Source organism: Falco rusticolus, chromosome 16, assembly GCF_015220075.1.
Source record: "Falco rusticolus isolate bFalRus1 chromosome 16, bFalRus1.pri, whole genome shotgun sequence".
NCBI classification, from domain to species: domain Eukaryota; kingdom Metazoa; phylum Chordata; class Aves; order Falconiformes; family Falconidae; genus Falco; species Falco rusticolus.
The window spans coordinates 7,867,620-7,890,424 of NC_051202.1; the positions used below are offsets into that span (position 1 = coordinate 7,867,620).

The window sequence follows — 22,805 nt, forward strand, 5'->3', positions numbered from 1 at the left end:
TTCCATGGCTGGCAATACCAGAGTTTATTAAAACACACATCAAAAATACAGTTTTCTTGTGTCTTTCCGGGTTGGTTTCAGTGTTTTCAGTTGGGTGCCATGCAGTGGAGCTAGTTGCTCACAGCTGAGCTAGAGGAATTCCTGGGCTGCAGACTTCCAGCTCCAGCCGGCTGCGGTTCAGAGAGGAAGGGGGTCATGTCTGTGCACACAGAGCTGATCATGGAAACGCGTTTCACCTCGCCGGTGCAGCACTTGGGGTTCTCACTCAGACTGCCCACCAGTATCCCTTGTCTTTAATACCAGTGTCTTAAAGGCTGTAGTTTAGGATACTTGTAAATTTTTCTGTTTGCAGTAGACTAGGTTCAATGGAATTTACCAGGTCTGCTTGAAAGAAGTTAATATTTTACAAGCATTAGTTCAGTGGCAGAAATGACTGAAATATGGCTAACCAACCTGACCACAGAGTTAACAACTGGGGAGCTTTTTATGTGGGGGGAGGTGAGTTGCTTGGTTCATTTTTTGGTTGGGTTTTTTCCCAAAGATGACATTGGGTTGGTTTGTTGGGTTTTTGTTAATTCCAGTTCCCTTTGAGTACATTTTTGCATCTCAAAAAACCCCTCTAAAACATCTTTGAAAGATCTTTGTGAATTTGGCCTTTAGTGTGTCTTTGCTTTAAAATAAAATAGCTTGGGTACATGCTTGGTGCCGGCAGCTGATGAAGACAGTGTTTCTTGGGTCTTAAGAATTTACTTCTTGCATCACTTTTCTATTTAGCTACTTAAAACTTCTGTCAAACAAGATTACATACAGTGAACGTAATGATAGAAGTTCTTTGTGGCTTGGGTGTCTGTAGGTTGAGCTTCACCTGACCACTGTGAGCAGGGAACGGGGTGATGCTTTCCCTCACTCTAAATTGCGGCGTGTGCTAGCATTTCTCAAGCATGTTCAGAGAGTAGGTGCTCTCAAGTATTCAGATTGTTAGTTCGCTGAGTTGGTTTCTTGCTTTTGGTGATACTCAAGAGACCGAGCGTTTGTTACATTGAAGAATCTAGTTCTCCTGACCAGGACTTGTTCTGAATGTGTATATAGTCAGAGTGAAGATCACACCACCGTTGCTGGTCACCAGAGCTGTGGGGCAACTCTTCTCTCCTGCAGTACAAATTCTCTATGGGTGAGAGCAATGGGTGTGAAAAGAGCTCTAGCAGATCTAGGAAATCAGCACATGGGTGCCACCTGTGATCTCTTTAGAGAGAGGGCAGCGTGGTGTTGGTGTTGAATAGCCAAGTTCTGATGCCGGTGTGGTACCCTGCTTTGGGTGGAGGTGTTCTTCTAGACGGGGCTTCCAGAAGACCTCTGCCTATTAGGGCTTACCATGCCCTTTGAGTACACTGCCTGGTGCTCACACAGTTCTCTTGCACCAGGTCAAGGGTCTTCCCGGAACCAAGCCAGTTAAAATCTTCAGCTGAGTTGCATTCTGCATCAAGAGTAAACCCGGAGTGGTTGTCTTGAGTCCAGGACCTATGGTGTTGAGGGAGAAGCTCTGTTATCTTTTACATACAACTTCTGCTTTGTGTGCTTATTTTTTGACCTCTTGGTGCATGCTGCACCAGTGTTTGCTTGTGTAAGTACCTGTTGAAGTTGTGCGTTACTGTCAAAATTTGTTGTAACAAAAAAGGTAGAAGTCCAGAGCAGGTATTATACTTCGTCTTTCTGTTGTCTCCTTGGCCATTTTGTAGTATGTAGCAAGACTATTTCTCATCTAAAAAGTACCAGAATTCTGAGGCATTGCTCGGTTCTCTCTGGGTTTCTGGTGACTTGGTATGAATCCTTGACTTCTGCTGTAGCTCTGTGTTTCGCTGAGTTATCTCAGAACTGGCTCACTTTAAGGTAGCAGCATTATGATACCTGATTTTGACACCACAAGAGCTGCAGAGAGGGGAACGGGGATGGGGGATGACAACACATAGAATGGGACTTTTTGCACCGTAAAGCTATAACTGGTTGGAAGCGGTAGCATTTATCCTGCGTGTTATCCTTTCTGCTTGATGTGAATGGCACTTTAGTAATAGGGGAAATCTTGCTGTGTTTTCTTGATTTGCTACATCAATATTTGGTATAAAAGAAGCTTGTGCGTGGTTAAGTATGTTCTACGCCTGTCATTTTAGAGCTGCCTCCCTGTTTAATTGAAGCTTTGGGACATAAAAGTTGAGAGCGTATTGGATGCACATTGACAGTTTACTTCTAAATCTGCATCAGGCTTGAAAGTTGCAAACAACGTTGAGGTTTGAAATGGAACATAGCAGTGATGATGGTGTCTCTAGTAGCACTGCTGTCATTACGCATGGATTGTAATTTTTTATGAGGTAAATGTTGGAGTTGTGGATGTTTGCTGGTGGCTGGCTTGTTTTGAAACAGTACCAGATCCATGTGCTGGGAGGAAGGAGTGGCTTCCATGCTGCTGCCACAGTCACACCTGAGCTAGAAGTACAGATAATTTCTTTCCTCCCTCCGCAGTCATTAAAACTCCGCCTCAAAATTTCCTCTCCTAATGTTATGTTGAATGGTCACTGTAAAACTGACTGGGCGTTTAGTCTGTGAGGTAGAGGTGTAGAGCCCTGCCTGTTACTTGTAACACAATTACTGCAGGTGCTTGGTGAGATAACTGCTTGTAGGCATTGGTGTAAAACAAAAGACGCATGGGGAAGATGGTACAGATCATGGCCCAAGAGAGGGGGGTCTCCTTTATGCTTTTTCTTTCTGAAGGCTGGGGGTGCTCCTTCATCAGAAGCGTGAAAATAAAAGTACATGTTTTAACCATGCTGGTGAGTTTCCAATGTTACGTGGTATTTTAAACTCTCAGAGGAGTGGTTTTGTGAAGCTTTTTGGTGGAAAGGAATTTGGGGTTCCCATGAGAAGCTGTTTTCAAAGGAAGCTGTATCAATTTTGAAGGACAGCAGCAGCAGGGAGGTGAGGCAGTTTCAGAAGCAGCAGCAGTGTGCGCTGACCAGTTTGCTCCACGGGCTTTTTGGCGTCGCACTTCCTTCAGCTGGAAAACTCATGGGACAGACTCTTGCAATGGTGTTTCACTGTGTGCTTCTGTATTGTCATTAAAGCGCTGAACTACCGGTTTTACTATACCATGTTTGGACGAAATGAGGGAAGAGATCGGGTAACTTTTTGAGTCATTAGTTTGCTTCTCAGCCTCTTTTAAGCAGCTTCCAAGTGCATCCCTGCTGAGGCTACATCCTCCAGACCTGTTGAGTGCATGTCAAATGGTGCCAATGGCTTCCCCAAGTGAGCAGGTAAGGGTGTGCTCAGGCACTTTTCTCCTGCGGACATGTGTGAGAGAACACACTTGCTGCTGGTTTTCCAGCTGCCATGCCAGAACTTGCTGCCTGGACAGCTTTTAAGCAGTGAGAATTAGGTGGGAAAAGGCACTGTCTTACGTGATGTAAAACCACAGCAAGGAGGCATTTTGTTCATGTTTCGGTTGTATTTGGTTTCAGTCAACAGAAACATGGGTAACCTGCATTCAGAGGGAGCCTTGCAGTAGAGGGACATCATTTTTCTGGTTCAGGTCACAAACTAGCAGAGGTTTGTTACTCCAGCTGTAGATTACTTGAGGAAACTATCTGGCATTTATTGAAAGACATCCTCATCCCCTCCAATCTCTTAGGAGGTCCAGGAAAGTATTGCTGAAGGGCAGACAAAGGGAGTTGCTGACGAGCTGCTGCATCTCACGTCTCTCTCCAGTGTTGGTGAACACTGGGGATGGCTGTGGCAAAGAATGTGGGTTCATGCAGACTAATCAAATGTGATGCTTCTCTGGCAATTAAATCCTTTTAGCTAAGTGCCCATGCAACATAAGCATCTGGGGGTTTGATGATCTTGTTTTTTACTGAGATTATTGCAGTTCATTAAAGTCAGTCCACAGTTCAGTGTCATGCACCAGCAGCAAGTGAATTCTTGGACCTTGAGGTAAAGGGGTACCACAAAATTCCTGTGCAGGCATGAGCTGTTCCCCCCTGAGCCAAGCTACAAAGTGTAGTCTGACTTTAATAACACTTCCATGCTTTGCTTCTTTCTTTCTGTACGTTTCTTTAGGAGCGAAAGATGAGTTTGCCACTAGTAACGATTTCGTTAATGCATCCATACAGCAAATTCAGAGCATAGCCATGTGCATGCAGAAGTATCTCATGTTTTGCAGCCCACCACTTTGGTGCAGCTCTGTTAGTTGTGCCTACTTCTATGTAACAGCAAGCTCCAGAATTCTTTCCTGAGCTGTCCAAGTCCAGCTGCAGCATTGCTTTCTAAATGTACTTGATTGAATGAGGGGAGAGAGGGATTATGCTTGCCAGAAGCGATGTGTTGCCAGTGGTCTCTTAGATGTGGTCTGAGAGGCTTTGGTCTTGCTTTTCGCTGGCGGCATGCAAGCTAAGTCTTTCTAGGTAATAGTTTGGCTGACCTTCTTCCTCGGAGGTGGTATTGAAAGCTTGTTGTAAGCAGAATGAGACTGTTTCAGGTGCTTTAACAAGCAACCCTTCTTTGTTCAGAGTAGAACTTGTAAATCGGGATTTCTCATCCAGGATGGCACTGGCATTCTGTGGAAAGCAGGGATCAATTGTGTTTTGTTAGTGGGCTGCTGCTGCAAGTTAGTCTGTTCCGCTGCTCGTGGTTTGGCCAGGTAGCAAGTGCCTAGCTGTAGTTACCTCTTAACAGTGGATATTCTCATTTCCCTCCTAGCAAGCTGGCAAAACTGGTCTGCGCACTGGCTGATACTGTCAGAATGGGTGCTCTCTGCACTTAAGCCCCATAAACAGTAGTTTGCTCTTTCTAATTCTAAAATTAGGTGTCATCCGAGGGACTCTGGAAGCTGCAGCCCTATTCATGGTTGTATTGTCATGGTTGGTTGCTGAGGGTACAGCTGCAGCACAGTTGCAGGGGTGTATCTTCCCATTGTTCTCATTTGGGGGTTGTGTGGAGGTGACCCAGCCAAGAGCTGTTTTGTGCTCTCAGGACATGCTGTGTAGATTGGTGCCACTTCGAGGTGAAGCCCCAGCAGAATGTGCGTCACTCCTGTTCAGAGCTTTTGTCTAGTTAAAGAACAAAAGGACAAGTGGACCTTCAGCCGAGTCAGTACACAACAGTAACCCCAAGTGCTCCACTGTTTATTAGCAACATTGCATCGCAAGCAGTTGCTTGGGAAGCATCTCCCTGAACTCCCAGATGACTCTGCTCCTGACACGAGTGCAGAGTGTGCCCAGCATTTATCTCAGGGTTTCTTAGTGCCAACCTCAGAGGACGTTTACTCTGCTGAAAGAAGAGTCTGTTAAATATTGTGCCGTAGTTACTAAGCAGGCTTCTGAATGAGCTTCTAAAAATAGCTTATCTCTTTACAAGAAGATGAGGTGCTGCATAACTGGTGGCAAGACCAAGATGGTGAACAAGAAAAGAAGCAAAGCATTGCTTGGATGATTCTATTGTAAAACTAAATAAACCTTTTCAAGAGCTGCTTGGAACAGCTGCATTGCTGGTTTAGTGCTTCTGACAGCTCTGATGACAGCCCTGTGCAACTTCGTGTACCTGTAGTGGTACAGGTTATACTATTATTCTGCAGACAGAGATTGGAACATCAGTCAATACCTTCAGGGATAGCTTCTCATTGGAAGGTGGATTTTCCTCTAAGATCTTTAATCTGAAATTCTTGAAAAGTAATTTTGCTCAAGAACATTGTAATAGAGATGTGCTTGCAACTCCTGTGTTCCTGTAGTAGCTGCGTGACTTCAGGAGAAGCCTTTCTTCATGTGGTCGCAACTTCGAGGTTTAAACCAGCTGAGATAGCTTGGTGTTTGAGTCGGAGATGTACATGAAAGGCCTGTTGCATATGGAGAGATCCCCCCCCTTGCCTGCTTCGTTAGGCTTCGTGTCTTGCACATGAGGACAAGCCTTCCCTCATCCTTTTATTTATAATCCCGAGTGACCTTTTTTGTGTTTCATTGTTCTTTCTCAGGTAAATGAGGTCACATTCAAAATCATTATGGTTTTTAATCACTCTCCATCTGTCGTGCTTTATAGTCACTTCTGAAAAATGGGAGGGAAGCTGTTCCTGCTTAATTTGCCCCAAAACTGCATTTTGATGTCTGATAACCGACTGGATGCTTTAGCCTGGCAGTTGCTTACTGGTACTTCATGGCCTTCTCAGTCTTCTCTGATAAGTTACAAGGCTGCATTCTCAGATAGTGAGAATGACCAGTTTGAGTTCACCGATACACTCAAGAATGCTGTTGAACAAACATGAATGGTGTATTGGTCATGCTACTTGTAGTTTTAAATTAAGCCAAAGCGGTAATTTTGTGGAGAAAACCTTTTTACCATAGGCGCTTCTGGTGGCCGCTTGGTAGGAAATGAGAAAAAACAATCCCCATGATATCGGGCCAAAGCCAAAATGAATGTATCCCATTGGAAAAGTCAGGTAACAGAGCTCAGTGTAAACATAGTGCTGGTTCCAATTGTGGATTATGACAGGCTATTGTAAAAAATACAGGAAGTACTGAATTTAGTAGCGGTAAATAAAATAATAAGGATTGTAGGACATGAAGAAAACATTCACAGTAGCCACCTGAACTTGGAGGCAGATGCAGGTAGAGACTGTTGGTAGTGTTTTGTTGTTCACTTCATGGTCCTAGCCTCCAGATTCTTGTGGAGAAGGTGTATCTGTCAGAGGTAGCTGGAATAGCTGGGCTGAGGGTAGGCATTTCAAGATAGCAGGAATGGGGGAGGGGTGGCGGAATCCTCCCACAGAAATCAGGAGTTATTTCCCCATCTCTCCAACAGTCTTCACCAGGTGCTTGTATGGAAATTCTTGTCCAGGCCAGGCAGCGGGGAAGCAGATCGGAGCAAACTTCTTGGGGAACGTAAAAGCCGAATACCTCTTCTGTTTCATAAAGAATATGAAAAGGTGGAGGGGTGGCTGGAGCGTTAGAAAGCCGTGCAGTGGGTTCTCATGTGCATTCAGGCCCAGTGTCCTGCTCTGGGCAGGAGAGCAGTTGGCAGAAAATACGCTTCTGTCACATGATGCTGGTACCTTTGAACACCAGACTGTCAAGTCATAACTTTAAATGCATACTTGTTCTCTGTTCCTAAGGCCTAACTGCACGCGGGCTGCCCCTTTGTAGCTTTGTTGTTACATATGAGGTGATTTTTATTTGCAACTGTGTGAGACTGTGTTTAGTATTAGATGCATCTCTTTCTTTAGAACTGGAGGTTTGCAGTCATTGGCCAGCAATGAGCATCTCACACATGTTTAAGACAAGCGCCAGTAACTGATTCTAGTGTAAGGTGTTATGTTAGATTACACTGAACTTGCTTGCCTCTCTGGACAGGGATGGTCTCTAATTTAGTCTTGTCAACAACTCATTGCCTCTGTTGCCCTTCCCGAAAATAACTAATTAGTATCTAGTGTTTTAGTCAGTCTGTTGGAAATGAGACTAGTCCTTAGAGCTGCATACATTGGCGTTGTGGTAGGGACAGCTGTGTGTTTGTAGCAGTGCAGCGCTGGAGGGGCAGCCACGAGTTGCCCCTTGCTCAGAGCTGTTCCTGCGCAGCAAACGAGGGAAGTGCTTGGAAGCTGTTTAATTGGAGTTGGGAGACTTGGAAATTAGTTGTTTCATGGAAGGAAATTGCTGATATTTTTTTCACCAGGCAGTCTATAGGATTCCCCTATAAGGGGCTGTATACATGTCTTAGGAGTGCTCTGCTTGCGACAGTAAGTTCCGTTTCCTCAGGGGGGATGTGCTCATACCCACAAAAGTCAGCATTATTCAACCTTTCCCTGTACCCGGTGTATGCTATGTGCACGTGATTGTGTGTTTGAAAATGCTGCAAATGTCAATTTTTGGTAGCCTAACAAAGAAGAGATGATGTGGGGTGAGGGGCTGTTCCCTTTGCATTTCTGAACCTGACCATTCATAGGTAGCTTGTTATTTTTCTGCTTGCATTCTGTGTTTGGACCATCTCAGCCTGAATGTGCCTCTGTTGGCAGCCTCTCCCTTTGCTGGTGCTGAGGACCCTCTCCCCGGGCACACATCCAGGCACGGGCAGTGCCTGCGCAGCAGTGTTTACATCTTGCAGTGAGCCCACGTGCTCGGGGAGTGGCAGGCGGGCATGGCGGGCCCTTGGTCCGCAGTGCTGGGAGCAGGCAGCCGGCAGTGCTGCGTTCTTTCTCACTCTGGTTTTGTTACCCTAGGATTAAAGTTGAGAGGTGGTGGCTTTTCCCTTTCAGGGAAAGGTCTCAGGTAGGGGAGGGTTCTGCGTGATATAAGGTTCCTTGGGTAGAAACAATGCATTTTGGCGTAATTCTGTTTATTTTACATTGTGTTATCATTGCTTTTTCTGGTTTTCTTGGCATTGCTGCTGCAACTTTTAAGGGCAGATGGGCAGCAAGAATGCGAGGAAGGGCAGGACTGTCCCCTTCTGCAGCAATGTGTGCTGATAATTGCTTACAGCAATTATGAACTGCAGCTTAGGTTCCTATGTGTTATATTTGGCTCGCTAGAGCATAATTTGTGTTGAGAACTTGAATGGCCTTCTGTTCAGAATATTTACTATATTTGAATTGTTTAATACCAAGGCTCATCAAACAGAAACCAAGCAGAAAATTTTGAGAAATACTTTGTCTTAAGCCCTTTTTATCACATCATGACTTTTCTGTAGACAGAGGTGTAGAGAATTCAATGTGGGGGGCTTAATTTCTTTAGACGGTGGTTTCAGTAGCTAAGATTTTCTTTGTGGTCTGTCCTGTAAGTATGTGAATTAGAAATTCATGTAGAAAGCACAAGGGGGAAAAAAGGCACAGTTTTGACAGCGTTTTTTATCAGCGCTAAGCTGCATCAGGGAACGGTATTACTTCACTGCGCAGCTTACCTTCTGCTATTCGGTGTTGCACTGTTCTTGCAGTGCTTGCTTTTCTCAAAACTCTTTGCAGACTCAAATTGTTAGAGAAACAGCACTGTTACTTTCTAGCATGCAACTGCATTGCACAGCAGTTTAATGAAGCAAGCAACAAGCTACATCTCAGTTTTCAAAGTTCAGAGGAAACTTTAGACTGGTGAACGTAAATCCTTGAGGTGAACTTGGACTAGGAAGGCTGAAACAATGTATAAATAAAACTGCCACAAACTTCAGTGGCGGACAGATAGGATTGGCCTGTATTGATGTTAACAGAGTACCTTTAGCATCATGCCTCTGTCAGAGGGAAGAGCTTTACAATGGAAGTCAGGTTTTCATCTCTCCTAAAGACAAAGTCTGAAGTGAATTAAAAAACCTGAACAAACACCCACCACCACCACCCACCCACCCCAAAACTAAAACCCAAACCAACAACAAAACCCACCTTTACTGTAATCAAGAGTCAAGTAAATTCTTATGAAAATTGACCTTGATGTTCCATAATGTTACCTACATGGCTACTGATTTCATTATTGTTTGAAATGTAACAATTAGTAAAGGTTGTCGTCCCGTAGTAAGGAATTGCTTATTTGGTGGTGACTTTGCTGAGAACCGTAGGAGAGGAGGCAACCTCGGCTGCCTCTGAGAGAAAGCTTGCTCTGCCACCTTACTAGTTTGCAGTGAGTTTAGGTATTTAGTGCTATGACAGGCTGCGGCTCTTGGGGTGCATGAATGATGCCTGCATCTTGGGGATGACTCTGTCTTCCCATCAGTAGTTTTAGCCTGCTTATTCCGTAGCCAGACTCGGAGGTTGTTGCTTGATGGAGCTGACGGGATGGAATTTATCTGAAGGCATGCCAATCTCTGTGGGATCCAAAAAGGCCTTGAAACCGTGCATTTTCCTTCCAGGGGCTGTAAGTGTTGCTGTTGGGTCTTGTGGAAGCAGGTGGCAAGCCCTTCCTCAGGGAAGCTGTTGTGAAGGGACTGGAGCGAGCCTTGAGGTCTTGTTCCACCTCCAGGATGCTTGAGCAGAATTACAGACCTCAGATGCTTCCACTCATCCTGAGAGGCTTACATGAGTTTGGAGGAACTTAGTCTAGAGGACTATGGGAACACTTCTTTTGCTGGAGTATGTCTTTTAGGGTGGTTTGAGTAATAGCTTTTTACAGTAGAACTGTGCGGTTTGATGTGAGCAGCAGATCTTATGCGTTAAGGGTTGGTTTCCATATATGATTGTCCTTTGTTTCCCTGTAACTCTTTCTGATCATTCTGTAGCTGTGAACTATAGCTGCTTTATATGTATGTGTAAAATTTGTATTTCCTTTTTGTCAATCGTTTGCTAGAACAATTGCCTGTATGTTACCTCGGGAGGGAGAGGTCCTCTAGAATCCTTTCATGCTTTGATCATGGTGAAGTTCATTTTAATGCTAATATCCATGTCTTCAAATTCCCCTCCACTTTCTCATTGCAGGATGAACAGTTTTTAGGTTTTGGTTCAGACGAAGAAGTCAAAGTACGAAGTCCCACCAGGTCCCCCACAGGTATGTTCAAGTTGCAGGACTGAATGTTGACTTCATATTCTCCTTTGTGATGGTTTTGCTGTGCCTCTCTTGTTTGTTCCATCACATCTCATCCACTGTAAAAGCCACCCCAGTATGGATTCAGCTTGGTTAGTTTTTGGGCTCTTTACATTTGATCTGTTACAGAGCAGGGAAGCTTTGGGTAAAAGAGTTATACTGATTAAACCAGTATTGGAAACCTCATGTTATAGTGTTTTGGAGAGGCAATTATTTGAATAGTAAGGATCTCAAGCTAATTTGAACATTTCAGTATCTCTCAGTAGACTTCTTATCACCTGTAACTGGAACCTTCACTTTTTTGGAAACAAAACAAATATAGAATGCTTGAGGATAAGCAGCAGCTAAGTTGTTGCATTTTCAAATCTCAAGATGTAGGATCAGATCATGATGGGACTGCTGGTGAATGAGTTCAGTTTTGATTTAGGTTCTTGTCAGTAAACACTCTCACCACAGCACCCTGCTTATTCCCCACAATGATCTACTAAGCTTGGTCCTGTCAGCAAGTTCTGCTGTGGAGAGCCTTCCTGGTAGGGTGTTTCAAGTGAAGAATGAAGTATGTTGTCAGACCCGGAATAACTGGGTTTGGTGGGTATGCATTGAAATTTATTGGTGGAGGTGAGTAATCAAGTCTTACACATCATCTTGGTGATTCCAAATCAGTGCCAAGAGCTGTGTTTCAAAGCTAAACCCAGATATTTTTTTTTAGTAAATTATCTTGTGTCAGCCTCTCCCTGTATGTTGTTTTTGCCTTAATGACCTATCCCTTAGCAGTGCAGTGGGTGGTACTAGAGAAGGAAGTTTGGTTTGGGGTTTTTTTGTTTCCTGTCATGTAGATGTGATCTGCTAATATTGGCACGTGCCCCTAAGTATTATTGATCCCTCTCCACGTTAGGTTGATAGTGGTTTTGTGCCATTGCATATACAGTTGTTGTGAAAAGGCAAGGTGGTATTTAAAAAAAAATTATGATCCTCTTAACGTTTTATATGGGAGAAGAGGTTTGTTGGGAAGGTGCTCTTTACATGTATTGATAAACTGTATTTTTATTTATTGATTAACTGAGATGTCTTGGCAACTTGGATGGGCAGTATGACTGATATTGAGAAAATACTCGTGTGACCTGGGTAATACTGATCTGATACTTGAAGAAATGTAACGTATGCTCTACGTTCTCTACTTCCCTCTCAGTTAAATCTAGTCCACGGAAGCCTCGCGGGAGGCCCCGGAGCAGTTCAGACCGAAGTTCAACTGTACTGTCAGACTCTTCATCAGTGTGTTCCCCTTCAAGCAAGTCTGAAACCACATCCATGGAGAAGGTCAAGAAGAAGGAGTTGAAGAGTGGGGAAAAAAGACGAGGAAGACCGCCAACACTTACGAGCGTGAAGTTCAAACTATCACAAGTAAAGGACGCGTCGGACATTCAGAAACGCAATAAAGAAGAAAAAGAGAGTCTGAAAAAAATCAAAAGGTCACCATCCACTACGTTTCAGCAGGCAACTAAAATCAAGAAATTAAGAACTAGTAAACTCTCCCCACTGAAATCTAAATTTAAGCCTGGGGCAAAACTTCAGATTGGGAGGAAGAGCGTTCAGATCGTGCGCAGGAGAGGTAGGCCACCATCCTCTGAACGTTTAAAGACTTCCTCAACCTTAGTCATAAACTCTCAGCTGGAGAAACCCCAGAGGATTCGCAAAGAAAAGGATGGCACGCCGCCTCTTATGAAAGAAGAGAAGACTGCTGTCAGACAGAGTCCACGCAGGATTAAGCCCGTGAGGATTATACCTTCCACCAAAAGGACAGATGCCACAATTGCTAAGCAACTTTTGCAGAGGGCTAAAAAGGGAGCGCAAAAGAAGATTGAGAAAGAGGCAGCCAAACTGCAGGGCAGGAAGGGGAGAACCCAGCTTAAAAATATCCGACAGTTCATCATGCCAGTTGTGAGTGCTATCTCTTCACGGATCATTAAAACACCCAAGCGGTTTATTGAGGATGAAGACTACGATCCTCCTATTAAAATATCCAGACTAGAATCCACACCAAACAGCAGGTTCAGCGCTACGTCTTGTGGCTCCAGTGAAAAGTCCAGTGCTGCTTCTCAGCATTCATCTCAGATGTCTTCGGACTCCTCACGGTCCAGTAGCCCCAGTGTGGATACTTCTACAGACTCCCAGGCTTCTGAGGAGATGCAGATGCTTTCTGAGGAGCGAAGCAATACTCCAGAAGTTCACACACCACTACCTGTTTCTCAGTCCCCTGAAAATGATAACAGCGATAGGAGAAACAGAAGATTTTCAATAACAGAAAGAAGTTTTGGCCAGCGGACTGCTAAAAAGTTGTCGGCCTTACCCAGTGTGCCACAGCAGCAGTCGTCCTCCTCTCCTCCTCCCCCTTTGCTTACTCCTCCCCCGCCACTGCAGCCTGCTTCCAGCATTTCAGACCATACCCCTTGGCTTATGCCTCCTACCATACCATTAGCCTCACCCTTTCTTCCTGCCTCTGCTGCACCGATGCAAGAGAAACGGAAGTCAATTCTGCGAGAGCCAACGTTTAGGTGGACCTCCCTGAAGCATTCCAGGTCAGAACCGCAGTACTTCTCATCAGCAAAATATGCCAAAGAGGGTCTTATTCGCAAACCGATATTCGACAACTTCAGGCCCCCACCACTGACACCGGAGGATGTTGGGTTTGCATCTGGCTTCTCAACACCAGGTGCGACAGCTCCAGCACGTTTGTTTTCTCTTCACTCTGGAACAAGGTTTGACATTCACAAGAGAAGTCCTCTGCTGAGAGCTCCCCGATTCACACCGAGTGAGGCTCATTCCAGGATCTTTGAGTCTGTAACTCTGCCCTCATCGGTTGGTCGCGCCACTACAGGAACCTCTGCAACAGGTGCCTCCTCTCGGAAGCGAAAGAGGAGAGTATTTAGCCCCATCCGATCGGAACCCAGATCTCCTTCGCACTCCATGAGGACGAGAAGTGGGAGACTTAGTACCTCTGACCTGACAACTCTCACCCCACAGTCTTCTGTCTCTTCCTCATTAACTAGCATTTCTGTTAGTTCTCTTGCCACTAGTGCCTTAAATTCAACTTTTACTTTTCCTTCCCATTCCCTAACACAGTCTGGAGAGTCGGCAGAAAGAAGCCAGAGACCGAGGAAGCAGACTAGCACTCCAGCAGAGCCTTTCTCATCTAGTAGCCCTACTCCTCTCTTCCCCTGGTTCACGCCGAGTCCCCAGACGGAGAGAGGCAGAAACAAGGATAGGGCAGCAGAGGAACTCTCCAAAGACAAAGATGCTGACAAAAGCCTGGAGAAAGACAAGAGCAGAGAGAAAGACAGGGAGAGAGAAAAGGAGAACAAACGGGAGTCAAGGAAAGAGAAAAGGAGAAAAGGGTCAGAAATTCAGAGCAGCTCTGCTTTGTTTCCTGTAGGTAAAATGCCCAAAGAAAAAGTTGTCAGCGAAGACGTTGCAGCATCATCATCTGCCAGGAAAACTGCTGGGCGGAAGAAGTCTACAGCAATAGATCCCACAGCAGACGTTTCCACTGCTACTCTGGTAGATACGGTAGCCATCAAAACCAAAACATCCAAGAAAGGTAGAGGGGGGTTAGACAAATCAGATCTGGACCTCAGCCCTGCTGTGCCATCTTTGGAGAAGGAAAAAGCCCTGCGTCTTCCTGCTCCCTCGTCAAGCACTGTTAAACATTCCGCGTCCTCCATCAGCTCTATGTTGGCTCAGGCAGACAAACTGCCAATGACTGACAAGAGAGTGGCCAGTCTTCTGAAAAAGGCAAAAGCCCAGCTGTACAAGATTGAGAAGAGCAAGTCCCTCAAACAAGCAGATCAGCCAAAAGCACAGGTATTCTTTTTTCCAATGTTTTTGGGGTTTGGTGGATTGTTTTGGGTTTTTTTGCTAAAGTACATCTTATTTTGAACTTGTGCTGAAAGTCACAAGTAGCTTTCATATCCTAAGTGTGAAGAATTAGTGTGCTGAGCTAAGCAGATGTTAGTGTAACAGATGGCAAATGATCCAAAAATGAGAAGCCCTGGGCAGAAGCTGAGGGGGAGAGGGAGCTGCTGCTCAGGGGGAGAGCTGTGTGCATTTTTAGAGATCAGTACGGCGTAGTTGCTCATTAGGTTTCTCTGAATAAATCCAAGCAAAGTGATCAGAGGAGTAGTACTCACTCTTAAAAGCACAGTTCCAGCAAACTGCAGTAGTCTGTCTTGGCCTCAGTGTTTCTTGTAGGCCCTTCTCAAGCGTAAAGCTGGCTTCTGAAGATCAGAGGGTCTTGGTTTCTCTCTTTTAACTTTACACAGTGATGATCTGTCACTTATGGGCAGGAGTCATATCCATTGGGGTTTTGCATCTGACTGGGGGACTGCCTCCTCCTGCTTTCCTCTCTCCCTTCTCCCCTGTGCCAAAAATGCCTGTTTCTGCAGTCCTTTTTAGCTGCCAGAAAGGTACAAAATATGCTTTCAGAGAATGCTTCCCTTTTATTTAAGCTGTTACTTTCCTTAATGGCACTAGTGTTGAAAATTGCTAGTGCATATTTTAAAGGGAAAACTCTCAAGCTTTCGTCTCTGAAATTAAGTGCGTCCTTCTGTATGTCTGGTCTGGTACAGAAACAGCCCAGGCCCTCACAATTACCTGTTTGAGGGAGTTCTTTTTGTAGGAGATACTTCAGAACCCTATCGTGAAAATGTGGAGAACAACACTAAAACACTACATTTCCTTTAGCACCTCATTAAACACAAGCCCCTCATCTTAAAGGCCAGCAGCTACAAAGCTATCAAACACCTTGGTTTACTTCTGGCTTCTGCTGGATCACGTAGCTCTGAATGTTAGCTTAATTCCAGCTGATGCCAATTTCTGTGATACCAGTGCCTTGGTAACATGCCTTCATGAGAGAACTTGCTTTCCACTAACAGGTAGAAACTTAACCTTGTAATCCCAAATGAGTAAAACCTACTGTTCTTTTGAGTTTATCCTTCTGTTGGTAACCAAGGCTTAGAAGGGTGAGGGTCTTTATCCCAATTCTTACAAAGAGCAAGCTAAGATATAAATTAACCCTTTTTAGGTCATTTAGAAGTTTCTGTTGCATGTTTCCCAGCCTCATTTTGGTACCATTCTTAGGAATACTGTCTGTTCTTGTCTTCTGAAATCTAGGGACAAGAGAGCGATTCATCGGAAACATCAGTCCGAGGACCACGAATAAAACATGTTTGCAGGAGAGCAGCTGTTGCACTGGGCCGCAAGCGAGCAGTGTTTCCTGATGACATGCCCACTCTGAGTGCCTTACCATGGGAAGAACGAGAGAAGATACTGTCTTCCATGGGGAATGATGGTGAGTTAAGTTTTTGGTTTTCATCTAAGTCAGGTTTTGTTGACTGCTCAAAATACGGGCTTCGAGTGATTAACAAGGGAAAGTATGTTGAACAGGTCTGTTACAATGCCACTCAAACAGGTTTCATGCTTTTAACCACTGGTAATTGTTATAAACAAGTCTTCTGCACTTTTGTTCTGCTGAGGGGTGTGTGTACATATACATGTACACATACATGTACATACCTATGTGTATACACACATGCACCCCTTGTGTGCAGATGGATCTATGCTTAATGGAATAAATTCTGTTAGCAAATTAGACCCTCCTGAAACACTCTTTGACATCAGTGAATTCACATTAGAAATCTTTTTTTGATAGATAAGTCATCAATAGCTGGCTCAGAAGAGGCTGAACCTCTTGCTCCACCTATCAAGCCAATTAAGCCCGTTACCAGAAACAAGGCACAGCAAGAACCTCCAGTGAAGAAGGGCCGACGCTCAAGGCGCTGTGGGCAGTGTTCAGGCTGTCAGGTTCCAGAGGACTGTGGTGTCTGTACTAACTGTCTAGACAAACCCAAGTTTGGTGGGCGCAATATAAAGAAGCAGTGCTGCAAGTAAGTGTGTGTCTGAGAAGCTGTTCAGCTAATCCCTATACTGCCTGGGATAAGCACACCTACACTTTGGGACAGGGAACAGCAGGTTTACCCTGTAGCAAAGGCTTTGAGTGAGTTTGCCCTGGGCTGAGGCCAGATCATACTGGGGGACAGTGAAGAGTTTGAGTCACGATCCCGATGCGAGGTGTGTTTGTAACAAGCCCTTTTCCTGAAGTTTGTTTCTGGTTTATTCTCCCCGGTTTGATGAGACTGGCATAGCATTGAAAAGCATTTGCTATGAGACCAGTGGCTTTCATGAAACAATGGGTTTTTGCAAGGAAAGTGATGTATACCTAGATATTTATCTCTTGTTTTCCTAAACTGCATTACTGAAGAGCTTGTGTTTTTGAGGTGATACTTACCTGGTGTGTATACACTTCATCTAACAAAGATGTCTCTGGACGTCATTAAGAAACACCACTCTTCCTTGATCTTTCCTATTGTTTTTTATACATATTGCTTAGCCAGAACCTTTTGCTTTTAATTGCTGCATTAAATTGATTTTACTAGGCAGATCATCTGTCTGAAAAGGCAGCGAGTGAAGTGGCACCAATAAAGTGTTGTGGTATGAAAGCTATTTATAAAGCATGGGTGTGGGAATTGCTGTGTAGTGCTCATCTGCTTGAAAACACTCTGCAGACTACAGTCTGTAAGTGGTCTCGCTCTTCGCAGCTATGCCCAGGCCTTAGGCTAGGTTTCAAAATCACAGGCCCTGCTACAAGAATGAAGGCAGAAACAAAGCTTAGCCCAGCCTATAGGAGACATCGTATGCCAAACAGGAAAATAGGAAAGCCCAGTCACCTAATCCGATTGCACTCCAAGAGTAACTACTTTTGTCTGAAATGGCCTCAGTCTGGATTACATGAAACCTACAGCTGAGAGAGTTTGTGGTTTCTTAGAGCTCTTGGAAGTATTCTAATATATCTCAAACCTAAGAAATGAAATTGATGGGGGGGGGGTTACTGGTGAGGCAGTGTTTTTACATAAGCATTTTTATTTACGGCACAATTGTGTTGAGAGTATGGAAAACAAACAGGATAATACAGAGGAAAGTAAGAATTTTCTTGTGTGTATCTGAAGAAATACGAAAGGGAGAAAATTGATTGGAAAAAGGTAGTAGGTGTCTTGATAATGTTTTTTTTTCAGTGTCTCCTGTTGAATATTTACAGACTGTCCTATTAATGTCTGCATTTTTTTTCTGACTTCATAACATGCTCTTTCCTTTTAGAATGAGGAAATGTCAGAATCTACAATGGATGCCTTCAAAAGCCTATCTTCAGAAGCAGGCTAAAGGTAGGCTGAAAGACTTGGCTCGAGTATAGCACAAGAGACGAGTTTTCATCTCTTAAATTTTGCTCTTTGTGCTGTTGTGGCTACACTGAGCTTAACATTTGGTTGCAGATGAACCTTTTGTAACAGGGAGCCTGACTGTTCTGCTGATGTCAGGTGGAAGTTGCAGGAGAGCCGTTAGTATGGACAGCATCTGTACTCCCTAACAGTGGCTGTCTCTTTCAGCACTGAGCTTGTAGTTTTTCCTCCCTTTTGTAGGGAGATGATGATGATGGCTGGTCCCTCTCCCTTCTGCCCTTCAGGTGAAGTGTTTCTCAGAGATTTGCGTGCTCCTGAGTGACCCAGGGAGTCTCACAGCCTCCTTGTCTCTGACAGAAGGCTTAAGTGAGCCATCGTATGTGTTCTGTTAGATGCCTGCATTCTTGGTACTGGAGCTCTGGAGGTTTGCGTGTTAGTTTTACAGCGATCAGGTGGCTGCCTTGAACTCCCCAAACTTCGCCACACAAAGTCTGCTTTCTCCTTTTGCACAGTTAAGCTCTGAATCTGCTTTACTACACAAGGGTCTTGCTTATTGCTCTGTCAGAATAGAGGCCCGAGGTATTAGAACACATATGCCAAGTGCATTAATTTTACTGACAAAATGCTTTATTTTTCTGAGTACCGTTTTTCCTTTTGTATGACAGAATGACAAAATTCTGACATCAAAGTGTCTCTGTTTCCTGGTTTTAAAAAAGCAGCAAATCATTTGAAGTTGCACCGTTTTTGTCTGTGTTGTTTTATTGATGCTTCTTCTTCCTAGCTGCAAAAAAGAAAGAGAAGAAATCGAAGACAAATGAAAAGAAAGAAAGCCATTCTGGAAAGAACCAGTTGGACTCTGGACAGAAACAAGCTCCTCAGACTGCCGTATCAAGGGAAGACAATGCTGTAAAGAAGAGCAGTGAGCCTGCTCGTAAGCCCGTTGAGGAAAAACATGAGGATGGAAATTCCTCCATTCCAGCATCAGAGCCCAAACAGGTCCCTGCATCCAGTACCAGAAAGACTGGCAAGCAGACGTCCCAGCCAGTACAGCTCCCTCCTTCTCAGCCACCAAGCTCAGGACCTTTGAAAAAAGAAGCACCTAAACTTACCACTTCTGAGCATAAGAAAAAGACTCCCCAGCCAGAAATAGGTAAATGGGACTGTTTATCCTCAGTATGCTTGAGTCATGTTAAGTAACAATACGAATACTGCTAAAAACTGTTGGATTTTAAAACTGATCAATGCTTTCTGATCTGGTGAAGTTACAGCAGCTTCTTTTGGAAATTTTGCTTAGAACTGGCTTTTTTTCTGTTGAACTACAGTGTACGTTGGGGCAGGGAGAAAGATGGACATCGTTGCTGTGATTGTTAGTCATGTAGTCTTGAAGTATATTTTCAATATTAAGTATGTGGACTGTTGATAGTCTGAATGTGAAACAAGAAGGATGTAATCTTTTACTACAAAAACATAGTCCACTGTTGCACGTAGTACAGAACAGCATGAACAGTGTCTGGCAAGGCAGCTCCGGGACTTCTGTGGCTTTGTACCCACAACAGATTTTTAGCACGGCAAGCTCTCCTGGTCATGCCTCGAGGAGACTGCTCAAGTCCTAGTTGGTGAGGTGCAGTCACAGAACAGGGTGGAACGACTCTAGTCTGAAATTCCTCACACATTACCCAGCTGATTTTTTTCCCTTTTCTTCTCTACAGGTGGCTGTTAGTTACTTGAAATACTCATAATTTTTCCCCCCCTTCCTAGGCACAGAACAAAGCAAACAGAAAAAAATTGCTCCCCGTCCAACTTTCCCTGTGAAACAGAAACCAAAAGAAAAGGTGAATACTGTTTTTTGTACACAGTCAGTAAATTTCAAGAACCTGGAACTTCTGTCTGTCTAGAAAGTAGAACTGTATTACTTAACCCTTTTGCAGATTTTTGTTTGTGGGGGTTTTTTTTCTGTTGTACTTAGAGTAGTTAGGTTTTTTTCCTCGTGGCAGTATGTGGATACCAAAGTACCTGGCATATGCCTAAGATTCGGTTCAGATGTTAACTTGTTCTGTTAAGAGATGTACATTGTGAGGTGGAGGCTAGCTTTTCCATTAAAAATGGAGGTACCTTCATCTCAGAAAGAACTCCATTATGAAAAAAAACAAAACCCAAACAAAGAATCACCTTAAATCTAAGAGAGAAGTGCATAGGGACTAATTACATCCAGAGCTGCCCCACTGCAGCAAAATAAAAACCAGTGCTCTGATGTGAGAGCGCATTGTGATGTTAGAGGAGAATGCAGCGAATTGAATTAAAATGTTAATGTGCGTGGAACGCTCTTAAGAAACGGTTTGCAGAACACTTACTTTCTTGTGGCTTTTACACACTCATTAATCCTGTGATGGTTTGGGGGTTTTGTCTGTGAATTATCTATGGCATTTAATGTAATTACTGGTTAAGTTTTAATGTTTGGGATTAATGCAGGCTCCTTTACTTGACTAGGAAAAGCCCCCTCCTATAAGCAAGCCAGAAAGCAGCACGCTGAATTTGCTCAGTACTCTGACTAACGGAAGCAGTTCCAAGCAAAAGCCACCTACAGATGGAGTCCACAGAATCCGAGTGGATTTCAAGGTAGAGGACAAAATGTTTTAAGTATTTGAATGTTACCTGGCTCTAAACACTGGAACTAGAGTCCCTCAAGAGTGCTGGCAGTGACTTCTAAGGTTGTGTGTCTGGTACCATTCAGAGAGAACTGCAAATAGGAGCCTTCCTGACAAGTCACTCAGTTCGTTTTTAGAAGCTTGTCATGCCTTTTTTTTTTTTTTCTTATAATTAGAGTACTGGATGAAGAGACACTTAAAGCTTTAAAACCTTAACTGTCAATGTGTGAGGATGAGCAAGAATTTGAGGTTTATGAAGAATTATTCCATTAAGATGGAACTATAAAACCTTACCACAACTTGAGCCAACAAGATTTGGGGAAAATGTTAGTAACTTGTAATTCACAACATTTGGGGTATATCTGGGGTTTTTAAATGACAAATCATGTACTTTTTTGAACAACAGTGTTGAAATAATAAAAATGAATATTTTCCTAATAATAATTTTTCAGTCCATCTATAAGTGTTGATATTGGAGATTATAGTGAGATCTCTGAAGTGTTTTATACAACTATGGAGCTTTAATAAAGTATAATTCTGAAATTTCACTTTTAGTAATAATTGTGCAATCGTGAAAAAACTTTGTCTTGTTCTTTAGGCTTGCTTTCCATAGAAGGAAGGCTATTGTATTATTGAGCTCTCTTGGCAAGAGCAGCGCCAAGATGTGACTATTCCAATATATGCTATAAAGTAGACTGAGGTAGAAGTTGAACTGGTTTCAGTTTGAGAGCGCTTAATTGCAGGCACAGAATGTATAAAGCAGCAGTCAGTGTGAGCACTTTGTACTGATGTTGTATTGCCTTATTCTGCATGGTGATGTATCCTTTTGTACTTTCAGGAGGACTGTGAAGTGGAGAATGTTTGGGAGATGGGTGGGTTAGGCATCGTCACCTCGGTACCTATTACTCCCAGGGTGGTCTGTTTTCTCTGTGCCAGCAGTGGACATGTGGAGGTAAAGCATTGTGTTCTGCTGTGATGACTGACTTACAGCACCGTGTTGTTAACAAAATAAATGAATAAAAAACATCATGACCTTAATCCAGAAGAAATTAAAATAAGACCTGTATATCTGTCCTTCCCAAAATTTGTCCCAGGATGCTAAAATGCAAGGTGTTTAAAATCAGTTTGGAAACTTCTGCAGTGCTTGCTTTGGAGGCAAACTGTATTAGCCATAAAGAATAGCATATCTGAGCGCACCCATGTCTCCTGTTAATTTGGAATCCCCAATTTGATGTGAAGCAGGGGCTCTGCTCTCTTTTAACTTGAAATAAGAAAAGCTGCCCGGTAAAGTCAAAGGGCTTTAGGCAGCATGGACTTTCCCAGGTGTGTCTGTATCTGCGGAGAGCTGCAAACCCTTACTGCAATGTGACTGGAAAGATTCTGGTGCTGCATAAACAGCTGGATTAAGAGGGTTTAAGTGGCTTTCCAGGTATAGATAGGTGCCTTCTCAACATCTTCAAGCCAGCTGTCCTGGGAAGGTGATGCTAGCACTCTAGAAAAGGCTTGGCTATGACGAGTGAATAGTGATCAGGGAAGAGGGGGTTAAGTTCTTCATGTGAACATCTGTGTACTTGAAGGACCGTGAGGGTCCAGTGGGGCATGGAGCCCTCCCCTTCCCAGTCAGGTTGCTCAATGATTCAGATGTCCCCTGTGAGCCTGCGGTGTACATGCCCTGAGGACGATTCTTTTCCTAGTATGATCAGCCTTGCAGGGGATACACAGAAATGAGGAGACTTTCTAATGGGTTGCCTGAGCTGACTGGAGGGAGAGCTGTCTTTCTTTGCTCTGCATGTCCCTTCCTTCTGCACTATTTCTTCACAAGCGGTTGGCTTGTGTTACAGTGAGGGAGGGAGATCCTGAAGAGCCCCATAGGCCTTTGCCAGTACTTGGGTAACAGGTACCTGGCACCTCTTTGCTGCTAGATGCCTAGCCTGGGTAGATGAGCATTTATTTGGGTTATCTGAAGCATGTGTGCAATTTCCCTACTAAAACATACCAGTAGCAATCCTTGTTCTGTCAGCTGTAAAGCATAATTCAAAGTAGTTCTGAGCACGAGGGGGCTTGTTTGGGAATCCGGAGCAGCTTCTGCCTTGCTAAAACCTCCCTCTCCCCCCTTGCAGTTTGTGTATTGTCAGGTCTGTTGTGAGCCTTTCCACAAGTTCTGCTTAGAGGAGAGCGAGCGGCCCCTGGAGGACCAGCTGGAAAACTGGTGCTGCCGTCGCTGCAAGTTCTGCCACGTGTGTGGGAGACAGCACCAGGCCACCAAGGTACCCCCAAACCGCCGGGAGACCTAGCAGGCACCCCTGTGCCACTCTCAGGGCTCCTCCAGCTCCGGAGCACCATGCCAGGGA

The 22,805-nt window shown here is 44.2% G+C and overlaps 1 protein-coding gene across 1 annotated transcript in view; it reads left to right on the forward strand.

Annotated features, from left to right (window-relative positions):
- KMT2A (lysine methyltransferase 2A) overlaps positions 1–22,805 on the forward strand; it is a 48,654-nt gene that overhangs the window by 1,455 nt on the left and 24,394 nt on the right. Inside the window, exons 2-11 of the mRNA XM_037410016.1 lie at positions 10,418–10,487; positions 11,713–14,381; positions 15,690–15,867; positions 16,228–16,462; positions 17,730–17,794; positions 18,591–18,959; positions 19,568–19,641; positions 20,297–20,425; positions 21,293–21,406; positions 22,575–22,721. Coding sequence (XP_037265913.1) covers positions 10,418–10,487; positions 11,713–14,381; positions 15,690–15,867; positions 16,228–16,462; positions 17,730–17,794; positions 18,591–18,959; positions 19,568–19,641; positions 20,297–20,425; positions 21,293–21,406; positions 22,575–22,721 — 4,050 coding nt within the window. The remainder of the gene's footprint in view (positions 1–10,417; positions 10,488–11,712; positions 14,382–15,689; positions 15,868–16,227; positions 16,463–17,729; positions 17,795–18,590; positions 18,960–19,567; positions 19,642–20,296; positions 20,426–21,292; positions 21,407–22,574; positions 22,722–22,805) is intronic.